Source organism: Hevea brasiliensis, chromosome 9 (genome assembly GCF_030052815.1).
Source record: "Hevea brasiliensis isolate MT/VB/25A 57/8 chromosome 9, ASM3005281v1, whole genome shotgun sequence".
Classification (NCBI taxonomy): Eukaryota; Viridiplantae; Streptophyta; class Magnoliopsida; order Malpighiales; family Euphorbiaceae; genus Hevea; species Hevea brasiliensis.
Genome location: NC_079501.1, coordinates 6,131,482 through 6,148,142, shown reverse-complemented (window position 1 = coordinate 6,148,142; position 16,661 = coordinate 6,131,482). Strand labels below are relative to the sequence as shown.

The window sequence follows — 16,661 nt, the reverse complement described above, 5'->3', positions numbered from 1 at the left end:
ACTCTATATGACTATTTTTATAGTATAATTTTAAATTATTTTATTAATTTTAAGATATATAATTCTTAAATTTTTATTATTAAATAAAATAATATTTTTAATTAGTTAATCATAAAAATTATAATAATTATAAAATATAATAATTTCTATATGATAATAGTACCAAGAGAAAATATTATTGCTTTATATATAATTACTATATTAATTTTAATATATAAAAATTAAACAATGTCTTAAATTTTTTATTAATTATTTTATTGTTTATTAATTAAATATTATTTCATATTTTTTTATTAATTTTTATCTTTCAAACTTTTAATTATAATCTCATAATAAAAATAATAAAAATATAATAATATAGCAAAAATATTACTTAAAAATATAGAATCATTTGAAATTGATTTAATTATCTCATTATTTTTATTATTTTAAATATTAAAATTTTGTTATGCACTTAAAAAAATAAAAAAAATTAAATGAAAAAAATTATATAGCAATACCATGTACAATATTATATGGTAAATAAAAAATAATAACATATGTCAACTTCTTAAAAATATTTATCTATATATATATATAAAATAAACTTTCCCTTTTTAAGTTAATATCATAATTTATCTTATTTTGTTATTGTGACACTTATAAATGTACGCAGGGAAAATATATCATACTTTTGAAAAAACAAAAAAAAATATATATATATAATTATAAAATAATAAAATTGAAGTTTTTTTTTTTTTAAAATAATTTCTCCTTTATTTTATTATAACTGAAAAAAAAAGAGAGATATTCGTTCGGGGTGGACTTCACTTAATTTTGATTGGATATTCTGTGTCAGTCTCACCACTACTGCAAGTCGCAAACACTTTTACACAACTCCAAGGATGAAAAAGATGCTGCCCATCAATCGAATGATGCGCCTTTACAAAGTGTATCATCGCCTTTCTATCCTCTCGCTCCTCCCTCTCTCTCCTTCACCTCCTTTCTCTTCTCTCAAGCTCTGCCGATTCACACCCGGCGGCCTGAGAACTCATCACTCTACAAACTCCGCCAGATTAAGGCCGATCATGACCGCTGCCACTTCTAGGCTTGGCAATCTCGTTTCTGGAACCTCTTTTCTAGCTGAAGATGGTGGCGGTGGCGGTGGCTTTAATGGCTCTGTTAATTCTTCAACTAATACCGCTACTGAAGATGACGGTACTCATTTTGCTTCTTCTTCTTTTCCGGTTTTCTCTCTTGCCTTTTTAGTTTACACTGATTGTTTCTGTTTGTTTCTTTCGGTTGGGTTAGATTCTTTTAACTTTTCAATAGATGATTGAGCTTGCATCTTTTCTAATTGATTGAGCTTGCTTAAAGCTTGTTGATTATTATTATTATTATTATTTAATGTGGTTGGAGAATTCATTAAGGAGGTTGAATTCTAGCGTGGCGATGATTTAAGCGATTGTCTGAAGTTTTGAGGTCGCAAATTGAATTGATTTGTTTCTCTGTTTTTCTGAGAGTTTCGCATTTTTTTGTGAGAATTTGTGCATTTTTCTCTGCTACCTTTCTTATGGTTTAATTGATTTCTGCAACCTCTCTTAACGCTGACAGTTCTTTCTTTTCTTTTTTTTTTTTTTTCTTTTTTTTAATTTTCTTTGCATTTTTATTTTACCAGACAATGTGTTTTCTCTTGTAGTTAATCTTGTAGAAGCAGTGGGTTGCTTTTAAAATGACTATGAAAATAATTCTTTATTCACTTGGTAGATAGTCTTGTATTCATGTACATATGTGTCTGTAACTCTGTATAACACTTATGTTTTGTGGATTACACGTTGAATTATTCACTTATGCACTTAATTTTTCCTATTTAAATGAACTTCATGTTCTTTGAAAATGTTTATGTTTTTATTAATTGTTACGGGTTGATTGTTGCTTTTATTTGACGACATTCCTTTCATTTCGTAATATGTATAAGCATTGGGTGGTAAGTATCAACTTCCTCCAGCGGAGATTAAAGATATTGTTGATGCACCCCCTGTCCCGGCATTGTCGTTTTCACCACAAAGAGACAAAATACTATTTCTCAAGAGGAGATCTTTACCTCCATTAACAGAACTAGCTAAGCCAGAGGAAAAACTGGCTGGTATGCGAATTGATGGAAAATGCAATACTAGGAGCCGAATGTCATTTTACACTGGTATTGGTATCCATCAATTATTGCCTGATGGTACTCTGGGGCCAGAGAAGGTGGTCCATGGCTTCCCAGATGGTGCTAAGATCAATTTTGTTACCTGGTCTCCTGATGGTAGGCATTTATCCTTCAGCATCCGAGTTGATGAAGAAGATAACAGTAGTAGTAAGCTTAGTGTATGGGTTGCTGATGTGGAAACAGGGAAAGCTAACCCATTGTTTAAGTCACCGGATGTCTATCTAAATGCTGTCTTTGATAATTTTGTTTGGTTGGATAACTCTTCTGTATTAGTTTGCACTATTCCATCATCTCGGGAAGATCCACCAAAGAAACCTTTGGTTCCCTCTGGTCCAAAGATTCAATCTAATGAGACAAGAAATGTTGTTCAAGTTCGAACCTTCCAGGATTTGCTGAAAGATGAGTATGATGAAGATTTATTTGACTACTATGCTACCTCACAACTTGTATTGGTATCTTTGGATGGGACAGTGAAGGAAATTGGTCCACCGGCTGTGTATACATCAATGGACCCTTCCCCAGATCAGAAGTACCTTTTGATTAGTTCTATTCACAGGCCATACTCTTTTATTGTACCATGTGGTAGGTTTCCCAAAAAGGTAGAACTATGGACAACTGATGGGAAGTTTGTGAGGGAACTCTGCGATTTGCCCCTTGCTGAGGACATTCCCATAGCATTCAATAGTGTGCGCAAAGGGATGCGATCAATCAATTGGAGAGCTGACAAGCCTTCAACACTCTACTGGTATATAAGTGAACTTTTTTTACTCTCCACATGGGTGTGAACTCATGCTTGTTGTGGGATGGCAACAATTTGAATTTATCACTTATTGATTTGTTTATGCATATTGCTTTTATTCTCTGTTTGACATTGTTGAGGTTTTAGGGCAGAGACACAAGATGAGGGTGATGCAAAAGTAGAAGTTTCTCCGCGAGATATAATTTATACACAACCTGCTGAGCCACTTGAAGGTGAACAGCCAGAAATCTTACACAAACTCGATCTTCGCTATGGGTATGAATATGAGCTATGTGCTTGATTTCTTCTCCCTGCCAAGTTGGCTTCAGATGGGTACTTAAATACTTAATGTGGCTGGAAAAATTTAAATTGTTAGTGGTTTTTTTTTTAATATATTGTTTTTGTTTTTGAATTGATAAGCTTAAAAATTTAATAGCAGACAGTAGCACTCTCAAAGATAGGCCAAAACCTAGCTTGAGTATGCCAGTGTTTGCATTTTGTAATATACATAAATGAGTATTTTTTTGGCAAATATTGGCAACTCTTCCTATGGGGCTTGTTGCATGCTAAAGGCTGTGGAATTTTACATTACCAAAAATAATTAGATAGTCCTTTAAGATACAGGGAATGCATGTATGCTTTAATAGCCATGCCTTGGGCAATTATTTCATCCCTGATATCTGGATCTTTACCAATTGACCAGAATATAAGTATCAAATTTTGATGAGGGTTGATCTAAGGCATAACCATAACACATTATACCTAGAATCTTATATTGATATATGTTTTCTTTCACAGTGGAATTTCTTGGTGTGATGATTCTCTGGCTCTAGTTTATGAATCATGGTACAAGACAAGGCGAATAAGAACCTGGGTTATATCTCCTGGCTCTAAAGATGTGAGTCCACGCGTACTATTCGATAGGTCATCAGAAGATGTTTACTCAGATCCTGGCTCCCCTATGATGAGAAGAACTCCTTCTGGAACTTATGTGATCGCAAAGATAAAGAAGGAAAACGATGAAGGTACTTATGTTTTACTAAATGGAAGTGGTGCAACACCTGAAGGGAATATCCCTTTCCTTGATCTGTTTGACATGTGAGTACTCTAGAACCCCCTTTCAGTAATGGTTTCATCACCTGCTCCCCAATACCTATTGTTGCCAATGTTCTAAACCAAATTCTTTCAGAAATACAAGCAGCAAAGAACGAATTTGGCAGAGTGACAAGGAAAAATACTTTGAGACAGTTGTTGCCTTAATGTCTGATTATGAGGAAGGGGATCTATATCTTGATCAGTTGAAATTGTTAACTTCGAAGGAGTCAAAAACTGAAAATACCCAGTATTACATCCAGAGCTGGCCAGATCAGAAAGCATGTCAGATTACAAATTTTCCTCACCCATATCCTCAATTGGCATCATTGCAGAAAGAGATGATTAGGTACCAGAGGAAGGATGGAGTTCAGCTTACTGCAACATTGTACTTGCCACCTGGTTATGATCCATCAAAAGATGGCCCACTTCCTTGTCTGGTGTGGTCTTACCCTGGAGAATTTAAAAGCAAAGATGCTGCAGGACAAGTTCGTGGTTCTCCTAATGAATTTGCTGGCATAGGCCCAACATCGGCTCTTCTTTGGCTGGCTAGGAGGCATGAAATTCCTGTCTTCTCTCTCTCTCTCTGTCTCTCTTTCTCTCTCTCTTTCTTATTATGCTATATATTATGATGTTTTATCCATTTTCATTATTAGCTTCTTCTTGTTGCACCTTTACCTTATTTGTTTTGCATCTTGTAGATTTGCCATTTTATCTGGACCAACAATTCCTATTATTGGTGAGGGTGATGAGGAGGCAAATGACAGGTAATTTGATAAGAATGTTGTAGGCAGTTCTTATAGATGTGTTCATGTAGTTTCTTTCAAATATTTGGGTAAACCAAACTCCTTTATGTTGTGCATGATATAACTATAAACCACTTATGATGTGTATATCTTCATATAAAGTGGCATATATTCAATAATATCGGATAACAAATACAATTGTACGATGGTGTCATAGTTATGTAAAGTATTACTAAAGAAACTGCGCCCTAAATAAATATCCAAGTATTATAATTTAAATTAAATGCCATGGTTAGGTATGTAGAGCAACTGGTTGCAAGTGCAGAGGCAGCTATTGAGGCAGTTATCCAACGTGGAGTATGCTCCTTGATTCTTCTGTATATGACAGCAATGATATGGCAATGCATGAATTTGTGACGGATTCTTTTTTTCATTTCACACTCTTTAAGGTTGCTTGTCCTGGAAAAATTGCTGTTGGAGGACATTCATACGGTGCATTCATGACTGCAAACCTCTTGGCACATGCCCCTCATCTTTTTTGTTGTGGAATTGCACGCTCTGGGGCTTACAACAGAACACTCACACCTTTTGGTTTTCAGGTAGCATGCTAGTTGAAATGGATGGATGTCTTTGTTTGAAAGACTTGATAATTTCTTGTAATTTAGCAATGTCTCCTATATTTATCCTCCATTTTGCTCTTGTCGTGTTTTGCTTTTGGGTGATCTGGTGACTCCTGACTCCTTTCATTTTATTGGCATAGAATGAGGACAGAACACTCTGGGAGGCCACAAGTACATATGTTGAGATGAGCCCTTTCATTTCAGCCAACAAAATTAAAAAGCCCATATTAATTGTCCATGGAGAAGAAGATAATAATCCAGGAACACTAACCATGCAGGTTCTACATATTCTTTCTTTTCTACTTTCCCTTTTTCCTTTTCCTCCCTTTTATATTTATTTATTTATTTTATTTTTTTAACACATTAGAAGCTTGATGGAGAAATATAGAGATGTGAAGAAAGATCTACACATGGTTTTTATTGATTTGGAGAAGGCTTATGATAGTGTTCCAAGAGAGGTCTTATGGAATGTGTTAGAGCAAAAGAGGGTATCTATTAGGTACATACAAGTATTGAAAGATATGTATGAAGGAGCAACTACTATTGTGCGCACAGTGGGAGGGGACACAAGAGATTTTCCGATATCAATTGGATTACACCAAGGATCAGCCATAAGCCCTTACCTTTTTACATTAGTTTTAGATGAACTGACGAAACATATACAAGAGAGTATTCCTTGGTGCATGATGTTTGCGGATGATATTGTTCTGATAGATGAGACACGAGAAGGAGTCAATAGGAAGCTAGAACTTTGGAGAAGTACTCTAGAGTCAAAGGGTTTTAAGTTAAGTAGAACGAAGACAGAATACATGCATTGCAAGTTCAGTGAAGGCCAAACTAGTGATAGGGAAGGAGTTAGTTTGAATGGAGTGGTACTGTTCCAAAGTAATCACTTTAAATATCTAGGCTCAGTCCTTCAAGTAGATGGGGGATGTGAGGAGGATGTTAGTCATAGGATTAAAGCCGGATGGTTGAAGTGGAGACGTGCCACGGGAGTTTTATGTGATCGTAAGATTCCCAATAAATTAAAAGGAAAATTTTACCGTACAGCCATACGACCGGCTATGTTATATGGTAGTGAGTGTTGGGCACTGAAAGAGTCGTATGCATCTAAGATAAGAGTTGCAGAGATGAGAATGTTAAAGTGGATGAGTGGCCATACTAGGTTAGATAAAGTCAGGAATGAGAGTATTAGAGAAAAGGTAGGAGTGGTGCCAATTGAAGATAAGTTGAGAGAAGGGAGATTGAGGTGGTTCGGTCATGTGAAGCGTAGACATACGGAGGCTCCAGTTAGACAAGTAGAACACATTAGGTTAGAGGATAGAAAGAAAAAAAGAGGTAGACCTAAATTGACTTGGAGAAAATTAGTACAACATGACTTAGAAGTATTACATATTTCTGAGGATTTAACCCAAAATCGTTCAGAGTGGAAAAAGCGAATCCATATAGCCGACCTCAAATTTTTTGGATAAAGTCTTAGTTGAGTTGAGTTGAGTTGTATTTTTTTAACACATTCTGACTTCAACCCTACATTGACAATCACCCGTTAGTAATTATAATAACCTTGGAGCAGATTAATTGTTTCATCTTACTATCACTAATTAATTATGTGTTTTCGAAGTTCTGGTCAAGTGTTTTGTTAGTTTGTTGCTGATCAGTGTCTTCTTTGTTTACCGGCTGCTTATTTACATCCAATGTGATGCAGTCGGATCGTTTCTTTAATGCTCTAAAAGGTCATGGTGCACTTTGTCGCCTGGTCATTCTTCCTTTTGAGAGCCATGGGTATGCTGCGCGAGAGAGCATCATGCATGTTCTTTGGGAAACAGATAGATGGCTGCAGAAATACTGTGTATCAAGCATTTCTGATGTAAGTGCAGAACTTGATGCATGTAAAGATGATGTAAGCAAACGAGTTAGAGACTCTGAAAACAAAGCAGTTGCTGCTGGTGGAGGTGGTGGCCCTGAGATGGCAGATTTTGAGCTTGAAGGATTCCACTTTAAACCGGGGTCATTATTATGGTAATTTCCTTATTCTTTTGCTTTAAAAAATGAGATCATAAATTCCACTTGTCTCCCTACACTCCTAACTCCCAATTAATCGAAGGACGAGGAAAGAGAAGACTGGTCATGAAGCACGAAGGCTTAAATCATTGTAGTGCCTGGAATAGTTTTTGCTCAGTCGGTTATGTCTACCCGTTTCAATCATCTTTGCCGTCTATTATATATATATATATTATTTTGCATATGCTGTTGGATGTTGATTGGATAGTTAGATCCCTCCACCAGTCCTGGATGAGTTCTTCATTCAGGATTGTTCATACTCTATTGTAAATTTTTGTTTTGTTCCGTATCCTATTGTCAACTTACAATTTTTTTTTTTTAATTATTAACCAATCGTCATCACTCTGCTGTCTATATTGAATTGCTGATTTGTAGCTGTCGAAGACTAAAACAGAAGCCACCATTGATGTGCGAATGGAAGCTGAAACAGGACAAATGCCCTTACCTTGAATATGAAAATATGCATCAACTTAACAAAATTTCCTTCAAAATTTATCATCAGCTGTAGGTCCAAGTGTTAAAATTCATAAAATATTATCGGGATCTCAAGTTTGATGTGCACCCCCAAGCTGATCAGCAGCGTGTATCTTTTGTTTTTTTGAAGGAAAAAATAAATGAAATAAACTAAATAAGAAAGTACAGCTTCACAAATAAAATTGGGAGGTAAAATTAGGAGGGACGGGCTCCACTCTGTCAAACCAAACTTGGAACATGCTATCGTTGTTAATAAATGGGCGACAAAAATCGCCGAACAGTGGCTTCGCTAATGGAGCAAATTATTTGCGGCCTGTTCAACGATAAAATTATTTGCAGTCAAGCATGCACAGTTCATGCCAAGTCGGAAGGTACTAATCATGGCTCATTAGCTCAATGATCATTTGTTGCTTTCATCTTTCCGATTAGATAACTAGAAATTTGGGGAAAAGAGAAACACATAAGGAGTTTTCTTTTGTATTTTTGTCAGAAGTCATAGTTCATTAATTAAAAAGTCTTGGGCTCAGTAAAAGTTAAAATCCAAAGATACAATTGAAACAGAAAAAAGCTCTACTTCCTAGCTTAAAAACAAAGATTACATATCAAACCCATAGCTAGAGGCTCAAAAACAAAAATAAGGATCCAGAAAATAAAAAAAAAAAAAGAAAAAAACCAACCCAGTTCCAAGTCCTAGAAACTGGTTCTCAAGCAAACAACCCTAGAAACTTGATCCACAATTGCAAAACCCGAGAGACATGAGGTGTAGCGTTGCCTCACCATGCAAAAAGGTTCTCCAGCAACACTCTAGGGAAGATCTAAACAAACAGATGAGTCACAAAGGGAGAACCATCAATTCCATAGCCTTACTTCCAAGGGTCTCCCAGAATACCACAACCCAAGAGAGATCGCACTTCACAGGGGGCCCAAAACCACAGATGGAAGAACCAAGCCAAGGTAGATGGATTAGCAAGACGAAGAAGCATCGCATATTGCTCCAAGAGGGTGATGAGGTAGAGCTTGGTCAGCCAATGAAGCCTTAGAGTCGGTCATAGATGGCACAGTAGGCGAAGGACCCCCCAAGGTACTCACATCTCTTAAAAACGCAAACCCTCCCAAAGCCAAAAAGATAGAGAATGATGAAAAAGTATTAATACCTGCATGCAACACCCAAAGCTAGACAAAGCAACTCTAATCTATGATAGATCAAAGAAGGCTCTCTTAAATAAGCACCATCTACCACCAAAAACCACTTAAACTTATTTATGCATATCATCCCACCCGGAGGGGGAGATCATAACCCACTACCGGATAGAGGAGAGGAATGTCTCCACTGCCCAGACGGGGCAAGGGAGACCACAGATCCAGCAAAGCAAGGGACCAAATGTCTCAGAAAACTGAGGAAATTGGCTCCTTCGTTCACTTCCTTCTTGTTTTCCTACTACATAAAGAGTTGTATATATACATCGCAGAAACTAGAGAGTATGTTGGTTCTAGTAAATTAATCAGGGACGTGCTCGGTTTACAGGCTTCATTTTCCAGAAATAATAATATTAAAAAAAATGCAACCAAGAAGCTTAGTTCTTAATTCACTAATTCAGAGATGCCGGTGCGGTCAATAGTATAGGCATAGACAATTAATAAATCATGAAATTAATGCTATATATATATATATATATATATATATATATATATATATTCAAATAGAATATATTTGTTCGAATGAAATCTACAAAATATTTGGTATTATCATATTCTAAAGCATAAAATTTTAATAATTAATTCTAAAGCTTGTACAAAAGTTTCTTCATTCAACCCCCAGACCAGAAAGAGAGAGAGTTCCTTGTACAAAGCTGGAGATTCTATTTTGCCTTGCACTCGTGATCGCACCAGGGACAGGTTGCTCATTTGGCTATAGCAATCAGATGTTAATTAAGGCAGAATTGCATTTCATGGATAAATTGGAAAGGTAGCAGGATAGAAGAACTCGTAAAGGTGGCATATACCAGGCTTATCATACTTATGGACTGATTTTTTCCATTTGCATGTCTTGTTCTAGAGGGGCATATATATAATAGCACAGCATTAAAACTGATAGCAATCCCATTCCAGAACTTACAACAGAAACATCAAAACGGTGAAAGCCATTAAACTTCTCACATTCATGCAAAACAAATATGTACTCCACAATTCAAAACAAGAAATTTATTCTTCAAAGACAAATCAAGTATGCTCAACTTAAGTGCCAAATATGCAAGACAAAAAAGTCAGAATACTGCTCAATCTGTTCACAAAATCATGGTTGAAGCATGAAATAAATTTTTAGTCCTCTGCAACCACGCTAATCTCACCTTTTTCTAGCAAATCATAAAATGCTCATGCTTTCCTCTGTTCATTCCAGTGATGCATCTTCCAAAGACCACCAGCAGCCAGACCAAGCACAATCCCCATACATATCTCCTTAACAAAAGTCGGTCCTTTCAAGGTGGCATGGGCAATCTTACCGCCAGCCATTTGACTTCTATGGTTAAAGCTAATAAATCTGCAATCAACATTTTCTTTGTTCTTAATGCATAAAGGAGTTTAGGAAAAGCACACACATAATCATAAGATGCACAACAAATGAATCAATTAAATCGGTTTTAAACAAATGCCACTAAACAGAAGATATGAAATCAGACTTTCCTTTTAGAACTAAAAGTACTGTTTTTTTTATTTATTTTTTATTTTTTAAAATCAAAAAGGGGAACAAAACCAGCAAAACATCATTACTTAATATAACTCCTAAACTAAATTACAAATGTAGATAATTTAAGTAAATGAAGAAACCCCACCGTACCATTTGGATGCCACTTTAACACAAACTGTAAGGTATTCATTTCCTTTGACTTGTACTCGGTTTTAATTTATATCACTCATTCATTAGTTGAGAACAAATTACTATCAATGCTTATTTTTCAGTCTAGCTTAGAAGGAAACTTAGTGTCTACAATTCATACATTCAATACAATCCATTTTTAATGGCGAGACAAAGCAAAATATGGTACATAACTGGAACCGCATAATTTAATCAGGCAAACAAATCTGCACCAAGCAGAGCAAAAGTGAAAAATGCAACTTCCCAACAACCCCTAGATCTTGTTCATAGTAGAAATGAACACCCATAGTGAAAAATATGTTAAAAAAAATAAATTCAAGCGTAAAATAATGAGATTTGTTCATTGCATTCCTTCTTTTCCAATAATTTCCTAGAAGTTCTCAGTAACTAGGCAGAACAACATACAAAAATAGATGTGCGAGATTAAAAATAAGCCAAATACGTTGAAATTGAACAAGCAATAGCATCAAAACTCAACATATGAGTAATCCATCTTCAAAATCGTCAACAGCTCGAGAACAAGGAGCAAGCCATTTCCATATATAAATGGATAATGAACATCACCAATAAAACCCTAACATAAAATAGATACGCTAACAAACATCAAGGCGTAGATTGAGATAGTTAATCGAAGATCTAAATTAGGGTTTATCAGAGTGAGGCTGAGAAGGATCCGACCGGGTCGCGATGGAGACAATGAAATAAAATGCTCCTCTCTTAGCTTTTACTTGTGTGTGTGCAAGTGTCTGATTTGGGCTTATGAGGAGCGGAGTCCACTGGCTCTGAGGGGATTGGTTGTCACGGTCGACGTGGGTTCGTTCGCCAGTAAAGTAATGGGCTAAGGCCTTTTAGCTATGTTTAGATTAGATTTGCACATGTTACCATGATCACTTTTCTTTTTGTAATTTTTTTAAATATAAAATTAAATGAGTGAGAATTTAAATTTAAATTTATTAATTAAAATATATATATACTTTTAATTATTAAATTAAATTAAATTAAATTTTCTATTTATGATTATTATTACTTTAAAAATTATATTATTAATTCGTGAATATTACATTATTTCAATATTAATATTGTCATTATCACTATCATTTAAATGATGAAATCATAGTGTTTGGCCTTTGGACATTAGGAGACTTTTTATTATATGGGAGACCTACAAATCAAATCTACATTCAAACCATTATACACACAAGTTTATTATTTAATTAGAAAATAAAATTATCTAAAATAAGTACTAAAACCCATTTGTTTTAACTAAAATAACTTGATGAAAATATTTTGTGATAGAATAAATTATTTTATGTCATTTAATTGTAGTAAGGGAAAATTATATATATATATATATATATATATATAATAGTTCTCTTTCAATTTAAAATTTTGAATTATATAAATTTTTATTTTCTATTTTTAAATATAAATTATATATAAAAATGATAAATTATCTAATAATTCTCACCAATAGTAAAAAATAACCAATGCGTATTTCTATATCAGTTTTTTATTTCAATAATTTAAATAACTTTCTCGTTTAAAATGATTTTGTTTTTTAAAAAATAATTTAATTTTATTAAAAACTTTTTAATATTAATGTCAATAAATAAATAAAATATTTTTATGCAAAATAAACTAGGCTTAAGACTTGAATATTATGGATTACAATCATTTTCTAATATTTATTTAAAAAAAATACTTTTCAACTAATCGAGATTTTCTTTGAATAAAAAAAAATGTATATCAATTCCAACTTGTACTCTTGATTTTTTTTTAATGAAAAAGGAAAAAAGATCAAATAAGAAATATTCACTCTCTTGGTAAGGGAAGTTGAGCGAACACATCTATAATTGCTCGTGAAGCATAGAATCAAATTAAAATAAATTAGTGTGTAATAAAAGTCCAACGTCCATCTCATTGGTATCTTCTCCCTTTCTCTTTCTCACTCACTCCTAATTTATACCTACGCTTCCCTCTTCTACAACTCCCTCCCACAAATCCTCTGCAATGGCTTTTTCCTTCTGCTCCACCAAATCCCTTATCTTTCTCTTCTTCCTCTCAGCCATCCCCATCGCCTTCATCATCTCTCTCGAGCTTGCCAAGCCCACCACCCACGTCTTTCACTATCACAGTTCTGGTTTCTTCCGTGAGTGCGCCAAGTGGGATGATCTTAACCGTCGATTTATCGTCTCCTTCTTGGATGGTGGAGTCGGCGAAATTCATGTGCCCGACGATTACTCCCCGGATAGTGTTCTGCAGGAGGTTACTGTGGTGAAAGACGTTGATGTGGCTGGGAACTCTTCGCTTGGTATCGTCGTTGATCGGCCGAGGAATCGGGTGCTCGTGGTGATCGCTGACGTCCTAGGGAACAAGTATAATGGGCTTGCATCTTATGATTTGTCTACTTGGGAGCGTCTTTTCCTTACCGTACTCAGCGGCCCAAGTAAGCTTTTCTTTTCGCTTGAGCTGCATAGGGGACAATTAGCAGGAAATTGACACCCTGTTTGGATAGAAAGAAAATAAGGAAAAATAAATTAAGATTAATATTTTTTTATTTAAAAATAAAAAAATAAAAGAAGGTGGGAAAATAATTTTTATTTATTTTTTTATTTTTTTTTAAATTGAAGAGATAATAATAAAAGTGTAAGATTATAATTTGAAATTATAAAATTATTATTTTTAAAATTTTTTTTAAATATATAAAATAAAATTATAAATTTATTTATTTTTTATTTAAATAAAAAAATAAAAAAATATATTTTTTATTTTTTATTCTTTATTTTCTTTTTCTCTAAAAGATTTTCCAAAAGCATTTTAAGTTTTGAACAAATTAATCATAGTTTAAGCATTTTGTTAAAAGTGATATGTTGACTTATTTTTTATTTTCACATAATTTAAAAAATATAATTAATATAATTAAAATAATAAATTTTATTTAATTTTTTAATATATTATTCACTTATATAATTATATTGTTTTATTAAAAATTATATAATTCATATTATTAAATAATTTTCTAAAAATAAGAAAATTTACTTTTAAGACTTGTTAAACAGAAATATATTAATAAATAAATAACTAATTTTTTACTTTAAAATAGAAATTGAGGAACGGAGAGAGTATTATAGTTAAATTTACCATATAACGAACGGTGACGTTTTAGCTGTGAATTGTCAATGGACATGGTGGTTGACTTGTTCCTTAGGTTAGGGAGTGGGGAGACGGGAGTTGCTAATAGAATTGGTAAACTACCGTGAACGCGAGGGACCATCTTTTCAAAAAGACAATTTTACCTCTATCAACTCTCTGAGGACTTCACATGCGAGGAGGGGTAGTAGATCCTTATAACTATTATCCCCGATTCCCAGTCCATTCGAATTAGCACCGTAACGCCTTTTTGGGTTATTGGCCATCGATGGTACCGTCAAATTTGTTAGCACAGTGGAAGCCATGAAACCTCACTTAAATAATACTAACCATAGACTCCATAATTCTTATTAGATTCTCTTTAGAGGTTTAGAGACTTTTGGACAGTATAATTAATTAGTTTTGTAACAGCATGCCAGAAAACTGAAAAAGGGAGCAATTCAGCTCATTGTTTTGTTCTTTATGAGCAAATGATTCTTACTTTAGTTTAATTGGAAGCGTTGTATATTAATGACCCATTTCACTATGCTTAGAGCAGGAAGCTAATAAAAGTCAGAATTAATTATGTTATTACAGAAGTGGTGTGAACGTGCAAGTTAAATCAATAAGATTAGTGAATTAATAATTAGGTAGATGCTTACAAGTCCTCTTGACGTTAGTGCTATTGGTAATTCAATGTGAAGTGGTAGGTAACATGGAGCATGCTGTAAGCAACTTCTTATTTAATTTTGCTGTCTTTAGGAACCAATTAAATTGTTAAATGTTTGATTTTAAAAGTCTTAGGCTTGACCCACCAGAAATTGATGCTACATAAAATTCATTGGTGGGATTTATGTCTTGTTATCGATCATTGAAGAAATATTTTTGGTAACCCTTTTTTTTTTCAATCTTGTAGACGATGAGAAATCCTTTGCGGATGATGTTGCAGTGGATGCAGAAGGAAATGCATACGTTACCGATGCAAGATCCAGTAAAATTTGGAAGGTTAGGAAGGATGGGGAATTCCTATCCATTATCAAAAACCCACTCTTCATCCAAAAAGAGTGGTACAAAAACCTGGTTGCACTTAATGGGATTGTTTACCACCCTGATGGATTCTTGATAGTCATTCATACATTCACGGGCAATTTATTTAAGATTGATGTAACCAAGGGGGATGAAGTCAAGTTAATCAAAGTAAGTGGAGGCTCTCTGTCCTTTGGAGATGGCCTGGAGTTACTGTCCCCTACTACGCTGGTGGTTGCAGGAAATCCTTCAGGGAGATTAGTGGAGAGCTCTGATGGGTGGGAGACTGCTTCTGTTGTAGCCAAATTTAAAGGGCCAGCACACCGGTTGGCCACCGCAGCAACTGTGAAGGATGGGAAGGTTTATCTTAACCACATGATTGGTATGGGGTATCCTAAAAAGCAGCATGCCATTGTTGAGGCAGTTTTTTCTACTTGAACAACACAAATTAACTTGTTATTTTGGAGATATAATGTACCAGAAATTTCAGTTATGTTTACTTTTGAACATTTGCAGATCCGCCACTGGGCTACACCATTTTAATTGACGAATGAAAGATTGTAGTCTCTGCTGTAAGAACAGTCTGAAGCTGAAGCATTTGAATATTGCTGTTGTATGCTTTGCTTAAATTATCCAAATCTAAAATGGATTATCATTCTAATAATTGGATTGGGCTGGCTAGTTACTACTTCCATTGCCAAAATCCCAACCCGTCCACAGTTGGTTTAATTCTCGGAGGCCCAAGCAGAGCCTGTGCTATCCGGTACGGGTACCCAGACGAATCCTTCAATTTTTTTTTTTTAAATAAGGTTCACATGTGTATATATATATATATATATATATATATATATATATATATATATATATATATATGGAGAAACGGATGACATCGGTGAAATTTGAATCGATTTGAAGTCACAAAATAAGAATTGACATAAAATGTAAATGAAAGTTAATCTTTCAATTTGAATGTTAATTTTAAATCGTAATAGAAAATTAATTAATTTATTAATATAACAAACAAGTAAAAAAAAAAAAAGTAAATATTTACATTCACTAATCTCTTTATACCCAATTTTGATTTTTAAGTTTCAAATTGATTTTTTTTTTTTTAGCAAAAGTTTTAAATTGAAAATTAAAATTTGCTATAATATGAATTTTAAAAAGAATTCATATGCAATTTCTATTCACTCCCCACTAATTTGAGATTAAAATTTAATTATTATTCATGTATTAATTCATTGTTTATTGTTTAATTACTTCTTTATTTAAAAAAGAAAATTATGAATCTCAAAATTCTCCTCTGCGATGCTTAAATGTGAGATACTTATCTTAGTGAGAAGATAATCTATAAAACAAACTGAAGAGATGAGAGATAAGATTTTAATTTTGGCAAAGTGCATATTTTAGTATCTGAATTTTAGCGTTTTTGTCTATTAATTATAGTTCGTGAAATTAAACAGGGATGGGCAATGGAATTCAGGCGCGCATTGCGAGGAAGCTACAGAACCCTTGAATGAAACTCTTGCTTACACATTTTTGAGAAGGATACGATCACAGTAGATATGATCAAGCATATGAGAATTCCTGTTAACTTTCTTGAACATTACTAGTTCATAAGAATTTTGTGTAGATGGTCATCCATCTAAATATGGTAAAAAACCTGTGAAATGCGTTGCCTCGAGTGGTCCAGATTGCAGCCATTGGT

General features: G+C 34.0%; 2 protein-coding genes and 1 pseudogene across 4 annotated transcripts; 2 read left to right on the top strand and 1 right to left on the bottom strand.

Annotated features, from left to right (window-relative positions):
• Positions 1-819: 819 nt before the first annotated feature.
• Positions 820-8,085, top strand: LOC110639833 (probable glutamyl endopeptidase, chloroplastic). Of its 3 annotated transcripts, none has more exons than XM_021790928.2 (11): positions 820-1,197; positions 1,958-2,936; positions 3,078-3,206; positions 3,729-4,028; positions 4,120-4,578; positions 4,724-4,789; positions 5,065-5,125; positions 5,218-5,367; positions 5,529-5,666; positions 7,094-7,407; positions 7,825-8,085. In XM_021790928.2, the coding sequence occupies exons 1-11, from the start codon at positions 885-887 to the stop codon at positions 7,955-7,957; spliced, it is 3,042 nt and encodes a 1,013-aa protein (XP_021646620.2). In that variant the 5' UTR covers positions 820-884; the 3' UTR covers positions 7,958-8,085. The 3 variants fall into 3 exon arrangements, with proteins under 3 accessions (XP_021646620.2, XP_058008586.1, XP_058008585.1); XM_058152603.1 differs by having other exon boundaries at positions 821-1,197; positions 7,805-8,010; XM_058152602.1 differs by lacking the exon at positions 7,825-8,085 and adding an exon at positions 7,493-7,791 and having other exon boundaries at positions 821-1,197.
• Positions 8,086-10,056: 1,971 nt separating this feature from the next.
• On the bottom strand, positions 10,057-11,546 carry LOC110639834 (cytochrome c oxidase subunit 5C-like; annotated as a pseudogene).
• A 1,131-nt stretch (positions 11,547-12,677) lies between these two features.
• On the top strand, positions 12,678-15,617 carry LOC110639855 (uncharacterized). The gene is made up of 2 exons (XM_021790952.2): positions 12,678-13,244; positions 14,844-15,617. Exons 1-2 carry the CDS (start codon positions 12,809-12,811, stop codon positions 15,389-15,391), a joined length of 984 nt encoding a protein of 327 aa, XP_021646644.2. The 5' UTR covers positions 12,678-12,808; the 3' UTR covers positions 15,392-15,617.
• Positions 15,618-16,661: the final 1,044 nt, after the last annotated feature.

Bases quoted from the DNA above. Each gene is read 5' to 3' on its own strand.
- LOC110639833 (XM_021790928.2), top strand. From the start codon at position 885: ATGAAAAAGATGCTGCCCATCAATCGAATGATGCGCCTTTACAAAGTG. The intron at 2,937-3,077 runs GTATATAAGTGA...TTGAGGTTTTAG, and splicing joins AAGCCTTCAACACTCTACTG to GGCAGAGACACAAGATGAGG. The intron at 3,207-3,728 runs GTATGAATATGA...TTTCTTTCACAG, and splicing joins AAACTCGATCTTCGCTATGG to TGGAATTTCTTGGTGTGATG.
- LOC110639855 (XM_021790952.2), top strand. From the start codon at position 12,809: ATGGCTTTTTCCTTCTGCTCCACCAAATCCCTTATCTTTCTCTTCTTC. The intron at 13,245-14,843 runs GTAAGCTTTTCT...TCAATCTTGTAG, and splicing joins TACCGTACTCAGCGGCCCAA to ACGATGAGAAATCCTTTGCG.